This window comes from Naegleria gruberi (genome assembly GCF_000004985.1).
Source record: "Naegleria gruberi genomic scaffold NAEGRscaffold_44, whole genome shotgun sequence".
In the NCBI taxonomy this organism is placed as follows: Eukaryota; Heterolobosea; class Eutetramitea; order Acrasida; family Naegleriidae; genus Naegleria; species Naegleria gruberi.
In genome coordinates, this window is record NW_003163283.1 from 200,902 (window position 1) to 214,621 (window position 13,720).

Below are 13,720 nucleotides of genomic sequence, written 5' to 3' on the forward strand. Positions count from 1 at the left end.
TGACAATATATTTAAACAGTATAGTTATCAAAAGGAACTAAATTTAATAGTAATTTATTCGAAACGTTCCAACATTAATTCCAACTTGGTCAAAATTTCATCAATGGTTGGTCTTTCTTTTGGATCTTTTCTCCATGCCCGTTTAATTAATTCTGTAATTTCATAAATTATTTCATAACAGTTAACATGTGAATTATTCGTTTCAGACAGGAATTCCCCACACCACTCTCTACATTCACCAATATCTGAGAATGGAATTATTGGTCTCAGATCTCCCTCACAGATACTCTTATGGAAATGGTAAGTACTATTAAATGTATTTGCTTTTGATAACTTTAACTTTTTTAGAACTTTTGAATCGGTACTTTGATAAGGTTCCATAATTTCGAATAAAAGTTGCCACATAATTATGGACAAACTATAGATATCTATTGATCTAGCATCATCTCTTCCAATTTCACCTGAAAATAGCTCAGGACTCATGTAATTAAAAGTTCCAATTTGTGAAGTAACTGCTGACATGGTATGAGAAGAGAATGCTCTTCCTAAACCAAAATCAGCCAATTTGGCAGTTCCATTTTTATCCAACAGAATATTTGCAGGTTTCAAATCTCTAAATAAAATTAAATTATGTTAATCCTCTTCTTAGAAAACTTACCTGTGAACAATATAATTTGGTTCCAAATGATGAAGATAATTAATACCACTTGCGACATTGACCAAAATCTCAAGTTTTTGTTTCAACGAACACTTTAAATAACCTCTTTGCAAAGAAGCAATTAAATTTTCCAAACTCTTATCCATACATTCCATACATATAAATCTCTTTGTTGGGGTGGATGAAACTCCGTAAAATGAAATAATATTGGGATTTCTTAAATTGCTTAATAGAATTGCCTCATTCTTGAAATCATTTTCTGAAATATCCATATTATTCAAATCGAATACTTTGACAGCAACTAACATGCCATGGTATCTGGTTTGGAAAACACATCCAATTCCTCCTTCTCCCAGTCTCTGAATAGGTTGATAATATTCAGCAATATTTGAAAACTTACTCTTATTGGTTTATCCATATTTAATTGCTCAATTGGAATTATAAACTTATTCTCCTCATCAGAGCTATGATGTGAATCAATATTTGTAGAATCGTACAATTCAGTTTGTGTCAGTAATCTTTCGTCCAATTTGAGATCAGTATTAATAATCCTTTTGTATTTTTTGAAAATGAAAATCAAGATGATTGAAATAATTGAGATAATTACTGTAAAGAATCCAACCAATCCAAGTACTACTCCTAACACTATAATATTACTTTCACAATTCTCTCCATTGAATCCTTCTTTACATTGACAAGTATTGTATTTAACACATTTTCCATTTTCACTACATGCCTTTGATCCAGATTCTCCAAAACAAATTGGAATTTCACAATTAGATCCCTTGTATCCATTCTTACATTCACAAACATTTGGTGAAATACATGAACCATTCGAAGAACAAACACTTGATTGATCACTTGAGATGCCAAAACATATTGGTACTTTACATTCCATTCCACTATATGCTGAGCTACATTCACACTTGTTAAAATTAATACATGTTCCATTTCCATAATTGCAAGAGTGACTCTCATTGGCAGCTTTTCCAAAACACACTGGAATGCACTCGACCATATTCGTACTGAGAATGAAACCTTCCTGACAATAGGGCTTCATCTTTTGTATAATGTTAAGTTTGGAATCTGCAACATAAATTTCTCCCTTTCCATCATTCGAGAATGAAATTCCTTCTGGAATTCCCAATGAAACATCATTTGCTGGTGATTCCTTTAATGAATAAGAAGATCCTTTTCCACCTCCAGCTATTGTTGAAATTATTCCATTTCGAATTCGTCTAATACGATAGTTTTTAGAATCTGAAAAGACAATGTCTTCGTATGGAGAAATAATTTTCAAATAAGTGGGTGAATTAATTTGTGCCTTAATTGCCAAATCCTCATCTCCAGAAAAGCCTGCAATTCCATTTCCCGCCAAGGTTGATATAGTGCCATTTTTGTGAATAACTCTGATTCTGTGATTATTTGTATCTGAAAATATGAGATTTCCTGTCGATTCTGAATAAACAATGCCTGAAGGATATGCTAAGGATGCTTGTGTAGCATAAATATTATCCAAGTTAAACCCATAGCCTCCATTTCCAGCTATTGTCGAAATAATTCCATTTCTAATTAATCTTATTAAATTGTTTTTCACATCTGTCAAGTAAATATCATTATTTGGAGCAACAGAGATACCAAGACAGTTTCCAATAGCATTTTCTGAAGGACCAAAGTCGCCAATTCCTCCTGCTAATGAATGAATGACATTGTTACCTGGATAATAAACTCTTAATCTATCATTTCTATTGTCAGAAATTAGTACACGTTCTATTCCTCCTTCATCAACATACGAATGTACAAACACTGGCCCATTTAGTTTTGCCACAAGCGCATTTCCTCCATCTCCCTCTAAACCTGGAAACCCTGTTTGGCCTACCACAGTTCTAATAGTGAAATCACTTATTGAAATTGCTCTAATTTTGTTATTGAAAGTATCTAAAGTTCGATAATTATTAGAACACAAAGTCAAAGACAAAACCTACCTGCAATATAGATGGCTGTAACTCCAAAACTAATACTGTGAGGATAGAATAACTCACTGTTAATTGCTGGTCCCTCATCACCTCCACTTCCATCAACACTTGATCCTGCAATAGTTTTCACAATGAAATTGGGAATTAATAATCTTATTCTATGGTTGAACGTATCTGCAACTAATATTCCCATTGTAACCGTAAAAACCACGTCCATTGGTGAGTTGAGTTGGGTTTCCAGTAGTAATTTACCATCACCATTAAAACCTGGTATGCCTGTACCAGCAAAAGTTTTAACAGATTTGGTAGTTATTGAAATGGACCTTATCATGTGATTTCCTGAATCGGCAACATAGACATGTCCATCTCCAAAGGATAGTCCTGTTGGACGATTAAAAGTACTATTCAATGCATGATCATTAATAGATCCCACAGTTCCTGGTTGACCAGCAAAAACAGAAACTGAAAAGTCTTGTAAATTAATAGCTCTAACACAATGATTATTAGAATCTGAAAATAGTATATATATATCCCTATTATCAATATCTACTACAGTGGTTATCCCATATGGTCCATCAATACCATGCTTTTCTTTACTCGCAATAGTCGAAATAGTTCCATTCACTGTACTAATCATCAATACTCTATTATTATTTGTATCTGAAATGAAAATTAACATATCACCCTTTTGTTGTAAGCTAGTTACTCCTGAGGGTCTGTTTAATACTGATGCCTTAACATTTGTCTTGATATCATTCAAAGATGACAACTTATTTCCAAACAAAATGGAATGACTATTCATATTACTATTGTTGAATTTCACTAGAAAATTACTGGACCAATGGCTGATATCATTTGATACAAGTAAATTAGAATCCCTATCTAAAGCAATTGAATATGGATTTGAAATTACAGGTGTTGCCTTATAGAGTTCATTAGGAGATAATGGAATCAAGTCATTTTCAATATTCTCTACTTTTCCACTCACTAGAGAATATCTGAGAATAGACGATGACCCAGATTCTGATATTAAAAGAGATGGATTTCCCTGATTATAAGAATAAATTACATCTCTTGGAGATCTCAGAAGGAATGGTGCCTCCAATTCATTTGTGTTAAATACTCTCATTCCATAACTTGTCAATAGGGACGAAATAATTCCAGTTTTCAAATCAATTTGTCTTATTATACTATAGCCTATTAGCCACAATTTTCCTCTAATGAGTGAGATCGAAATATAATAACTCAATTGAGCATCAATTGCTAACCCAGAATCTCCCCTAGATCCCACAGTTGCATAAACTCCACTTATTACCTCAGAATTTACCTTGTTATTACCCTGAGAATCAATGGTAATTGTGGTTTTAAATAATTGATTATCTGGATATTGAGCGTGGTAGAATATTTCAATATTATTGTTCTGTGGGGTTAAATCCAATTCAAATCCCTGAATAAAACTTAAATCACTTCTGCTCTGATAAAGAGTAGTAGTATTTCCATTCGAAAGTAACTTTCCAATACTATTATAACCAACAAGAAACAACTCATCGTTTGAATTGACATGCAAAGAGCTTATATCTGATTGTAGTGTTATCACTCGTGTTGTTCGTTGCCTTTCATCAATCATGTAAACTTTCTCTTTACCAAATATCGAATAGTAAATGTGAACATTCTCATTTGGACTACTCATATGAACAGCAAGTAAACAATTGGCAGCAAATTTCAATTCACTAAATGAATTAAATCCCTGTGAGGTAAAATCACATGAATCTCCTGCTATTCTCTCTATCAAGTTGCTTGTCACATTAAATTTTGATAAAACACATTGTTTATCATTCCTACTTTCAACAACGTAGAAAATGTCATGATGAATATTATTAATACTTGGTTGAGCAATGCATATGATATTTTCCAACAGTTTATCCACTCGTCCATTCGAAATATTCAATCTCATCAATGAAGAAAGTAAATCGGCTGAATGAAGTAAGTAAACGATATCTTCGGAATGTTGGAAGGATGGATAAACCTTTCGTATATCATAATCTAACCATGATGTGTTTTTCTGGCCGAATAGAGGTTGGATGGTGTATTTAACAGGTGTGTAGCCTGTTGATGATGCTGTCACAGTTGTCAAATAGATATTGATCAAAAAGCAGAGAAAAATCCAAGAGACGTATCTTTCCATTTTTTTGCTCTTTTTTTGGTCAACTCCGGCGAATTAGTGGATCAGAAACAGTGAGCACAAGATCTGATGGAATGTGAACTTTCATTACAAGAATTATTATTTTCACAAATTAACATCCAAAAAACATATTCTACATCTACTGATTGTATCATAGTTGGACTGCATTTTACGTGATTGAACAGAATTAATTTTGATTCATCTCCTCTTCAAATCATTCTCAACCAATTAAGTATTATGATTAATTCAAGATGCATTTCTTTTCTTTTTTTAAACTATTTAAATATTTAATATCTTTTTCAATCACTTGTTGTAATATTGAATTTAAATTTGTTTGATTACCAAACCTAATTAACTTAACACCTTCTAGAAATGCATTTTCTATACCCTCACCAGTTTTAGCACTACAAATAACTATATTTGTATTTGTTAGTTGATACTCATTAATAATATTAATAATTTCATTTTTCAATTTATCAATTTCATTGTTATCAGTAATTAAATCCATCTTATTTAATGCAAATATAATTGGAATATCTTCTGAATCTCTGATTCTAATTAATTGTTCAACTAAGGTCTTACAGAATTCAGCTGAGGAAAAATTAAATAAATCGCAAACATTGATAAAACAATCACCAGTTCTCATATATTGATCTATTCATATTAAATTATTGAGATATTCAAATCAACTTACCCCTATCAAATTAAATGATAAACAATCACATTTCACAACTTACCTCATAGCTGAGTATTCCTCTTGTCCATCTAATTAAATTAATTAGGATTATCAAGTTTAATAATTCAATAAATGAAAATACTAACATGTATCTAATATATCAAGTTCAAACACCCTTCCATCAAATTCAATATTTCTTCTATAATCATCATAATAACTTGGATCATATTGATCTGTATATCTATTCTGAATAAATCTAACCACAATCGATGATTTGCCTTATATCAAATATAATTACAATAAAAATTAGATGAATAACATACCAACACCACCATCACCTATCATTACAAATTTAAGGTAATTGTCAGTAAAATCTAAATATTTAAATTGTTTATATTTAATATATAAAGTTAACAAAACAATCCTTTTTAAATTTGTTTTTTTAATTATTTGTTCCTTAATTATTTCATTATTCACTTTTATTGGTAAATAATTTTTCAATAACTCAAAATAAAATTCATTAAAATAATCACATTGATCATCATCGTACATTAATTTTTTACAACTTGTTTGAAAATTTAATAATTGTTTAATTTTAGTTGTATATTTAATATTATAAGAATAACTAGTATCAAGAACATATGATAATATATTTAAATGTATTTCCAAGGGTAAATTAACGAACGTATTTTCATTATTGAATGATCGCATTTTTTTTAATTTAATTAATAATAACAAAAGTTCATCAAAGTAATCTTGCAAATCAAATAAAGCTATGGAAAGTCATCACAATAACAATGTCTAGTGGTGAAATAAAGAAGATATAAAGACACTCAGCAGTAAGAAACTAAAAGAAGACAATTGATGAAAAAGAGCTTATCGGAATAAGAGGAGTAAATTGCAATTATTCTTCCCTGTCCGTCTTTTTGCACTGATGAGGCAAAAATACATTAAATTCATCATCAACACCCTCTCTTATTGAGGAGATATTAATGATGATTATTCAACGACAATCAAATAAGAAAAAAATAAGAACAAGAATATTATCCTTCTTCCTTTTAAAATTGACAGACTCTTATGAAAAATGATGAACCACTTGAGAAGAAAACATGCCCTGCCAACGGCTTCTACAACAGAGACTGTGAATATGGCTAATATTACCATCTTGATGGTGAATGATGTTTATGAATTGTTGGCGTAGGTAGTAGTAATTTAATTTCATTCCGAATGATGATGACAATGATGATGAATTTATTCATGAAGTGATGATAAAGGAGTTGGTGGATTGGCAGAATTGGCAACCATGATTGATCAAGAGAAGAATAAATCGAGGTTTTCGATTTCTACTTTGAATGGTGATTTTATGAGTGCTTCGACTTTGGCAGAACAATTTAAAGGAGCTCACATGATTGACGTATTGAATAATATGCCAATGTAAGTATGGTGGATGTTTGAATTTCAATGTTAATGTAATATTAGTGATTTTGTTTGTCCTGGAAATCATGTAAGTTTAGTTTTGGATTAAATTTTGGAATTAATTATTGGAAATTAGGAAGTAAGTGTTAAAATTTGAATAATGTTTGTGAATTTAAATGAAAATAGTTTGATTTTGGATCAGAAATTTTGGAGGAACGCATTAAAGAATCTAATTTCAAGTGGATTTGTTCAAATGTTGTGTACAATAATGAGGAAACCAATGATAAAACATTCAATAATTCTGAATCGAATATTTTGAAGGGAGTTTACAGAAAGTTTATTATTACTGACCCTGCTTTGGATGGTTTAAAGATTGGATTGTTTGGAGTTTGTACAAAATATTCGGAATATCTCAGTAAGCCTGGAAAATTAATCAAATTCCAACCAAGTATTCCTATTGCTAGAAGAATGGTCAATGAGCTTAGAAATGTAGATAAATGTGACGTTGTTATTGCCATTAACCATTTGAATATTGCCGATGATAAGGAACTGGTCAAAAGGGTGCCTGGAATAGATGTAGTAAGTATTATTTCTTGCAAACTCTTGCTAATTGACACAAATTCAAATACAGGTTTTGTCAGGTCACGATCATGAAGTATACACTGTCATCAAAGATAATTGCCTTATTCACAAGGCAGGTCAGGATGCCAGATACCTCACAAGAATTGATTTAATTATAGAAAAGAATCAAACAACTGTAAATACTGGTAATCAATTCCATACTGTAAAGGTCTATCCATCATGTAACATGATGATTAATCACGGATACAAACCAAAAAAGAAAGTTTCAGATGTCATTCAAAAGTATATGGAAATGTTGCCACCAGGAATTTTCGATCAAATTGGTGTCACTGAAACACCACTCTATTCCAGCACTGAAAGCTGTCGTTCTAAGGAAACCACTTATGGAAATCTTGTGGCTGATATTGTAAGAGAGGTTTGTTTTGAGAATTGTTTTTCAATATTTATTCTTTTTTGTTGTTCTTAAGATGTTTGATGCTGAAATAGCACTTTTCAATGGAGGTGGAATTAGAGGAGATCGTTTCTACGATCAAGGTAAAAAGATTACCAAATATGACATTCTCAAAGAATTCCCATTCCCTAATGAAATAGTTCTTTCACAAATTAAGGGAGTTGATTTATTAGCTGCTGTAGAGGAAGGAGTTCAGAAAGCAGAAAGTGTTGTTGGTGCCTTCCCACACTTCTCCAAAGGTATTTCGATCATTTATGACAGTAGGAAACCTCCACTCAAACGTATCATTGAAATGACATTCAATGGCGAGAAAATTGATGAAAATCGCGTCTATTCATTTGCCACTGTTAAATATTTACTTAAGGGAGGAGATGGTTTCTTCTCCTTGAAGAATGCAACCATTGTCGATCATCCAAGAAATGATCACAAAATTTTTGATATTGTTGTGGAATGGATTGAAAAATATCACATTTTGAAAGCTCACATTGAGGGAAGAATTATTGATATTGCCAGAGAACGTATCACTAATCAATGGAGTGGAACTAAGGGTGGAAGTGATGACGATTTTGCAGGAGACTACGTTGAAGGAGACAATTTGAAATTCTAACAAATTCTACAATGAATCTTTTTATTATTTTTGTAGTATATAGGAGCATCATCCGTTTCATCATTAAATTATTAGCTTGTCATCTCAAGATTCGTCTGCTTTTGCCTTTTATAGTTTTCAAATATTTTATATTTATTATTTGTTTTACAATTTTATTAAAAAAAATGAAAGCACTGAAAGCTGCCAAAAGCAAATCATCAGCTGAATCAGTGTCGTTATTTTCAAAACGATTGCTGCTCTGTGTTGGATATTCCGGAAATGGACTGAGTGGTTCTCAGTATCAGAGAAATGTTCCGGTAGAGAAGAGTATGTGATCATCATGATGATTATTAATTATTATATTAAACATATTACAAAATTTATATTATTGGATGGGATAATACTGGATTGCAATTTCTGTGAATAATATTATTGGAAATATTGGAAAATTATAATAATAATTGATGAATTTATAAAGCAATCGAAGGAAAATTAATGAAGTACATGATGGAGGCTGGATTATTGACTAATATTAAACCATTACCGAAACAACATGAAAATGATCATACCAAGAAACAAGAATATTTTACAAATCTCCGATCGAACATGGATTGGAATGCATCGAGTAGGACAGATAAGGGAGTTCACTCAATTGCCAATATATTTTCATGTAAAGTTCCCGAGAGTGTTAAGGAGAATGTAGATTGGATTTCAGAATTGACTAATAGATTTTCAAATGTTGAGGATTCTTTACGAGTTTTTCATTTGGAAACAATTAAGGAGGATGCAGAGAATTTCAATAGCAGGAAATTTGGATTGTGGAGAACATATGAATATTTCATTCCACAATATTGTCTGAAAGGAATGATTAGCGAGAGTAAAATGACACTCTATCAAAAATTGGCAAAAAAGCCAACCGTCACGTTGCCAGACGTTAACTTGGAAGCTGTTTGCAAACAGCTCAATAATGTATTTTCTAGGATGGAAGGATTCAAGAATTTCCAAAATTTTACCTCAAACACTACATCAAATGGATCTTCAGAGGGAGGTCAAGAGGATGATTTGGATACCTTTCAAAATTCTGACACTGTTGGAAATCAGTACCATAGAACTGTATTTCAATGCTTTGCTAAGCCTTATACAATTGGAGTTCCAAACTCCAAGTTACAACAAGCATCTGGTTTAGCACCCATTTCATCATCAGACGCATTGAGAGGAGTACTAATCAAGGTGACAGCCAGTGGTTTCCTCTATCATCAAATCAGAAAAATGGTTGGATTGGCAATTTCACATTTAATCTTTCCAAAGGAAATTAACGATGAATTTATCGACATTGCCATCAACTCAAAAGAAACAATGTTCATTCCGACAGCCCCTGGCGACTCTCTCATTCTTCTTCATACTGCACTCAGAGACTCTTCCATGGAGAATAGAATTTATGGAAATTCCAACAGCTCAAAGAGGTCTGAATTCTACGATGGTTGTACCAACAAGGAAATGGAACAATTCAGAATTCACCATCTCTATCCTGAAATATTGACAGAAACTCCAGCCTCCTTCATTCATGTCCAATCCTATCTAAACAGTGAGAAGAAACAAGAGGAAAAGAAGAATCAAAAATCCTCATGGATTCAACTCGCCCAAGAATTGAAATTCTACCTCAAAGACCTCATCGAACAGAAAGAACATGTCAAGGCACGAGCCAAGAAGCAAATAGAAGAATCGAAAAGGAGAGACGAATGGAAGAAGAAGGAAGAGCGAGAACGTCGAATGAGGACAACCATTGGAGAAAATACAGAGCTTCTCCCATCAGGTTACAAACTCCACTTTTACATCAAATTTAAATGTCTCCCAAATGAGGAGAAGAGCACCAAGGCATTGAATATTTTGGAACAACTCTATCGATCAAAGGAAATACCAATTGAGGAAACCAATTTTGAAACTCTAGATCAAATACTAATTTCAAAACTTAATTTATCATGAATTTTCACAAACACAATTCTATATTCTTAAATTCTAGAGTGTCATCTTGTGAATGTTGCATTGTAAAGTAACTCAAATCCAGACATGAAACTCTAAAAATAAATTTTAAAATCAAAAAAAAATAGCTCCAATAACACAATTAATTCATCAATTTTTAAAAATGTTTCCTGTTATTAAATTCCATTCCGATATAGAATCTGCCATCAAGGGAAGAAAAGAATTTGTAACGCAGGTCGATGAAGGCTTCCGATTCATCAAATATAAATCCATCGTAGAGAATACATTTGCCGATCAATCGACCATGAAGGATATGACCGATCGGGAAAGGCTTGATCAATTAATTAGACGCGAATGTAGAGGAATTATCTTTGAAGAGAAGAGTAAGAAAATTGTGTGCAGAAAATTCCACAAATTTTTCAATATTAATGAAAGAGTTGAGAGTAATATTGAAAAGATTAATTGGAAACGACCATTTGTGGTTGTGGAAAAGATGGATGGAAGTTTGGTTTCTCCAATTTTTGTTTCTTCAAAGAGGGATATTTCAGATATTCGATTTACAACCATGTTGGGATTTACTGCTATGGCCAAGAATATGGTTGCTGGATATATTGATAAGAATTTAGCGCAGAAGAATTTGAGAAAACCATTCTTGGAATTTTGTAAATATTGTTTGGATCAGGGTTGGAGTTGTAGTTTCGAATATACTGGACCACAGAATATTGTCGTGATTAAATATTTGGAAGAGAAATTGACTCTACTTGCCATTCGTCATACAGAGAGTGGTGAATATTTGACCTACCAGGAAATGAAAGATATTCTCGATAAGAATCCAAATTGGCAAAAGGCAGTCAATTTGGTGAGCTTGTGGAAAGATTTCCCACAAGGAACTGAAGAACCTCAAAAACTCTTATCAGAAATTTATGAACAGAAAGGATTGGAAGGATACGTCATTCGATTCAATGATGGTGATTTCTACAAGGCCAAAACTAAATATTATATGTGTTTCCATGGAATTGCAGATAATTCTTCAGAACCTAACAAACAGGGATCTTCATCCATGTTCAGTGCTGAGAAAATTAGAGAACGACACATTGTTAAGGCAATTTTAAGTGATGTGATTGATGATGTAATCAGTGGAGTGTTCTGGACTACTGAAATGAAACAAGTAGTTTCAAAATATCGAATTGAATTGGAAACTAAAATTTTGGCCAAATTTGAAGAGGAAATCTGGCCAATCCTTAAAAAGGCAATTTCATTCTCAAAGAAGGGTGTTCCAAATGAGTCGATCACTTCGAGAGTTATTTCTGGGAAATTAGCCACTACATTTACTGGTGATTTTATTAAGGATATGATTTCGAAACTTTCCAAAGAAGAAAGTTCAAAGAATTCGAATTACAAAAATCAAGAAAGTGACGAAGAAGAGGAAGAATTTGATTCGAAACCAAGTCAACAATCAAGAGGAAATATGTGGAGCGTTCTCCAAGAGGAAGAAATTGAAGATGCCGAGCAAGATGCCAAACTCGACAATGAATCAGATGGAGAAAAGGAGGAGAAAAAATTGGAAGAAACTATTCAGCAAACTTCCAATCTAGTAATAATTGAGGAAGAGCAACCAACCCAAAGTATTTCATTCGACATTTCAGGAATGAAATTTGCACCAATTAAGCCTACTGAGAAACCACAATCAGAGCAAGAACAAATCGAATCTCAAAAGAATGTTGCCTACGAATGTTACAAAATTTTCTTACAAACCAAGATTTTCCAAGTGAGCGAGCCAAAAGCATTCGAAACTAAAAAGTCCAAAGTCTACGATTGGTTAAACGTCGATTTGAAATCTGGAATTATGGGAAACTATGCATTCGATAGTAAAACTGGATCCCTTGTCAAGAATTCCACAAGAAAAGTATTGACCAAACCATCAGCCTCTTCATCTAAACATATTGAAGAGGATGATCACGATTTCTCCAACAGCAAGAATAAGAAGAATAAAAAACGAAAGTAAACGATTTATGTCTCACTAAGTATTTCTGAATATTCACAATAATTACATATGTCTCTTTCATCCTCAAATACATCCCTAATATTTCTTCCATGTACGAGTTTTTCAATCACTTTCTTTCGAACAGAATCAAATTGGTTAATTCTATAGTAGACAAAAACTGCCAAATTATGAAATGAATAAAGGGGAAGCAATAATGGCAAATCGGTGATCAATAATTCCACCTTCTCAACTATTTCTTTCATAGCATGGACTTGCAAGTTTAAGTATTTAAATGTGGAATAAATACCGTAAAGGTGCATCAGTTCAATACTGGCATGTTTGATATGTTTTTGGTGGTTAGTGAGGCTCTTATTAGAAATCATGTTGTAGAGTAATTCTCTAACTGAACATATTAGAGATATTGTAATTGGAGCATTTTCTAACGAAACACCATTGTTGATTGATTGTAAATCATACTTGTTGTCGTTTACGTAAACATCATAAAACTTGGTAAAGAGTTTCCATACTATTTTCAAGCTCTCCACATCATCATCTCCAGCTGAGATGTGGGACTCAATTTTGGAGGCAAGCATTTCAAATTTCATTTTTTTAACATTATCCAAAAGTGGATCATTTTGAAATTCCTTAATATATTGTAAATAACGAGAAGCCAATTCAACCTGCCCTTCACCAACTGCATATAAAGCAATAAGTGATTTGGAAACTTTGGTACAAAGGTCTATGGGATGAGCCAATGATGAATAGTGTACAGACTCTCTAAAAGAAACAATAGAAAGCGCAGGTTGACTCATTGATTGTTCACATAAACTTTGAACAACCAGAAGCAATGCCCTAACCGAATACTCCCTCTCCAACAAATCCACATTCAAGACAATTTCTTCCATCTGTTCCTTACTCAAAAAGTCAATTGTGACATCCACATAATCGTAGAAATAATTAATGATGGCACTTTGAATATTTCCTCTCACCAAACTTCTCTCCCTCTTCATGAAAACTGTTTGTTGTACATGTGATTTTGGGAGATAGGGGCGGAATGTTTTTGTTGTTACTTCTATTTGTACTTGCATTGTTGAAGGAGCAATATTGGCCAATGTCTTATTCTTTGGACCTCTCTTAACTCGTCTCTTCTTTGGAGGTACATAGAGACATGATCTTCCTCTCATACTACATTCAGAACATGAGGGTTTTAAACGATCGCATGCAAGATG

General features: G+C 32.6%; 5 protein-coding genes across 5 annotated transcripts; 3 read left to right on the forward strand and 2 right to left on the reverse strand.

Annotated features, from left to right (window-relative positions):
• Positions 1-54: 54 nt before the first annotated feature.
• On the reverse strand, positions 55-4,819 carry NAEGRDRAFT_88130 (protein kinase; the record flags this gene model as incomplete). Its single annotated transcript, XM_002673790.1, has 4 exons — positions 55-613; positions 659-1,017; positions 1,059-2,596; positions 2,644-4,819. The coding sequence occupies 4 exons, from the start codon at positions 4,817-4,819 to the stop codon at positions 55-57; spliced, it is 4,632 nt and encodes a 1,543-aa protein (XP_002673836.1).
• Positions 4,820-5,057: 238 nt separating this feature from the next.
• On the reverse strand, positions 5,058-6,203 carry NAEGRDRAFT_88131 (ras family small GTPase; the record flags this gene model as incomplete). Its single annotated transcript, XM_002673791.1, has 3 exons — positions 5,058-5,470; positions 5,639-5,770; positions 5,816-6,203. The coding sequence occupies 3 exons, from the start codon at positions 6,201-6,203 to the stop codon at positions 5,058-5,060; spliced, it is 933 nt and encodes a 310-aa protein (XP_002673837.1).
• A 376-nt stretch (positions 6,204-6,579) lies between these two features.
• On the forward strand, positions 6,580-8,548 carry NAEGRDRAFT_71111 (uncharacterized protein; the record flags this gene model as incomplete). Its single annotated transcript, XM_002673717.1, has 7 exons — positions 6,580-6,689; positions 6,756-6,926; positions 6,972-6,996; positions 7,045-7,047; positions 7,095-7,487; positions 7,540-7,905; positions 7,958-8,548. 7 exons carry the CDS (start codon positions 6,580-6,582, stop codon positions 8,546-8,548), a joined length of 1,659 nt encoding a protein of 552 aa, XP_002673763.1.
• Positions 8,549-9,022: 474 nt separating this feature from the next.
• On the forward strand, positions 9,023-10,510 carry NAEGRDRAFT_71112 (uncharacterized protein; the record flags this gene model as incomplete). The annotated part of the gene is made up of 1 exon (XM_002673718.1): positions 9,023-10,510. One exon carries the CDS (start codon positions 9,023-9,025, stop codon positions 10,508-10,510), a length of 1,488 nt encoding a protein of 495 aa, XP_002673764.1.
• Positions 10,511-10,658: 148 nt separating this feature from the next.
• Positions 10,659-12,531, forward strand: NAEGRDRAFT_80833 (uncharacterized protein). Its single transcript, XM_002673719.1, has one exon. It carries the CDS (start codon positions 10,671-10,673, stop codon positions 12,510-12,512), a length of 1,842 nt encoding a protein of 613 aa, XP_002673765.1. The 5' UTR covers positions 10,659-10,670; the 3' UTR covers positions 12,513-12,531.
• The last annotated feature ends 1,189 nt before the right edge of the window (positions 12,532-13,720 follow it).

Bases quoted from the DNA above. Each gene is read 5' to 3' on its own strand.
- NAEGRDRAFT_80833 (XM_002673719.1), top strand. From the start codon at position 10,671: ATGTTTCCTGTTATTAAATTCCATTCCGATATAGAATCTGCCATCAAG.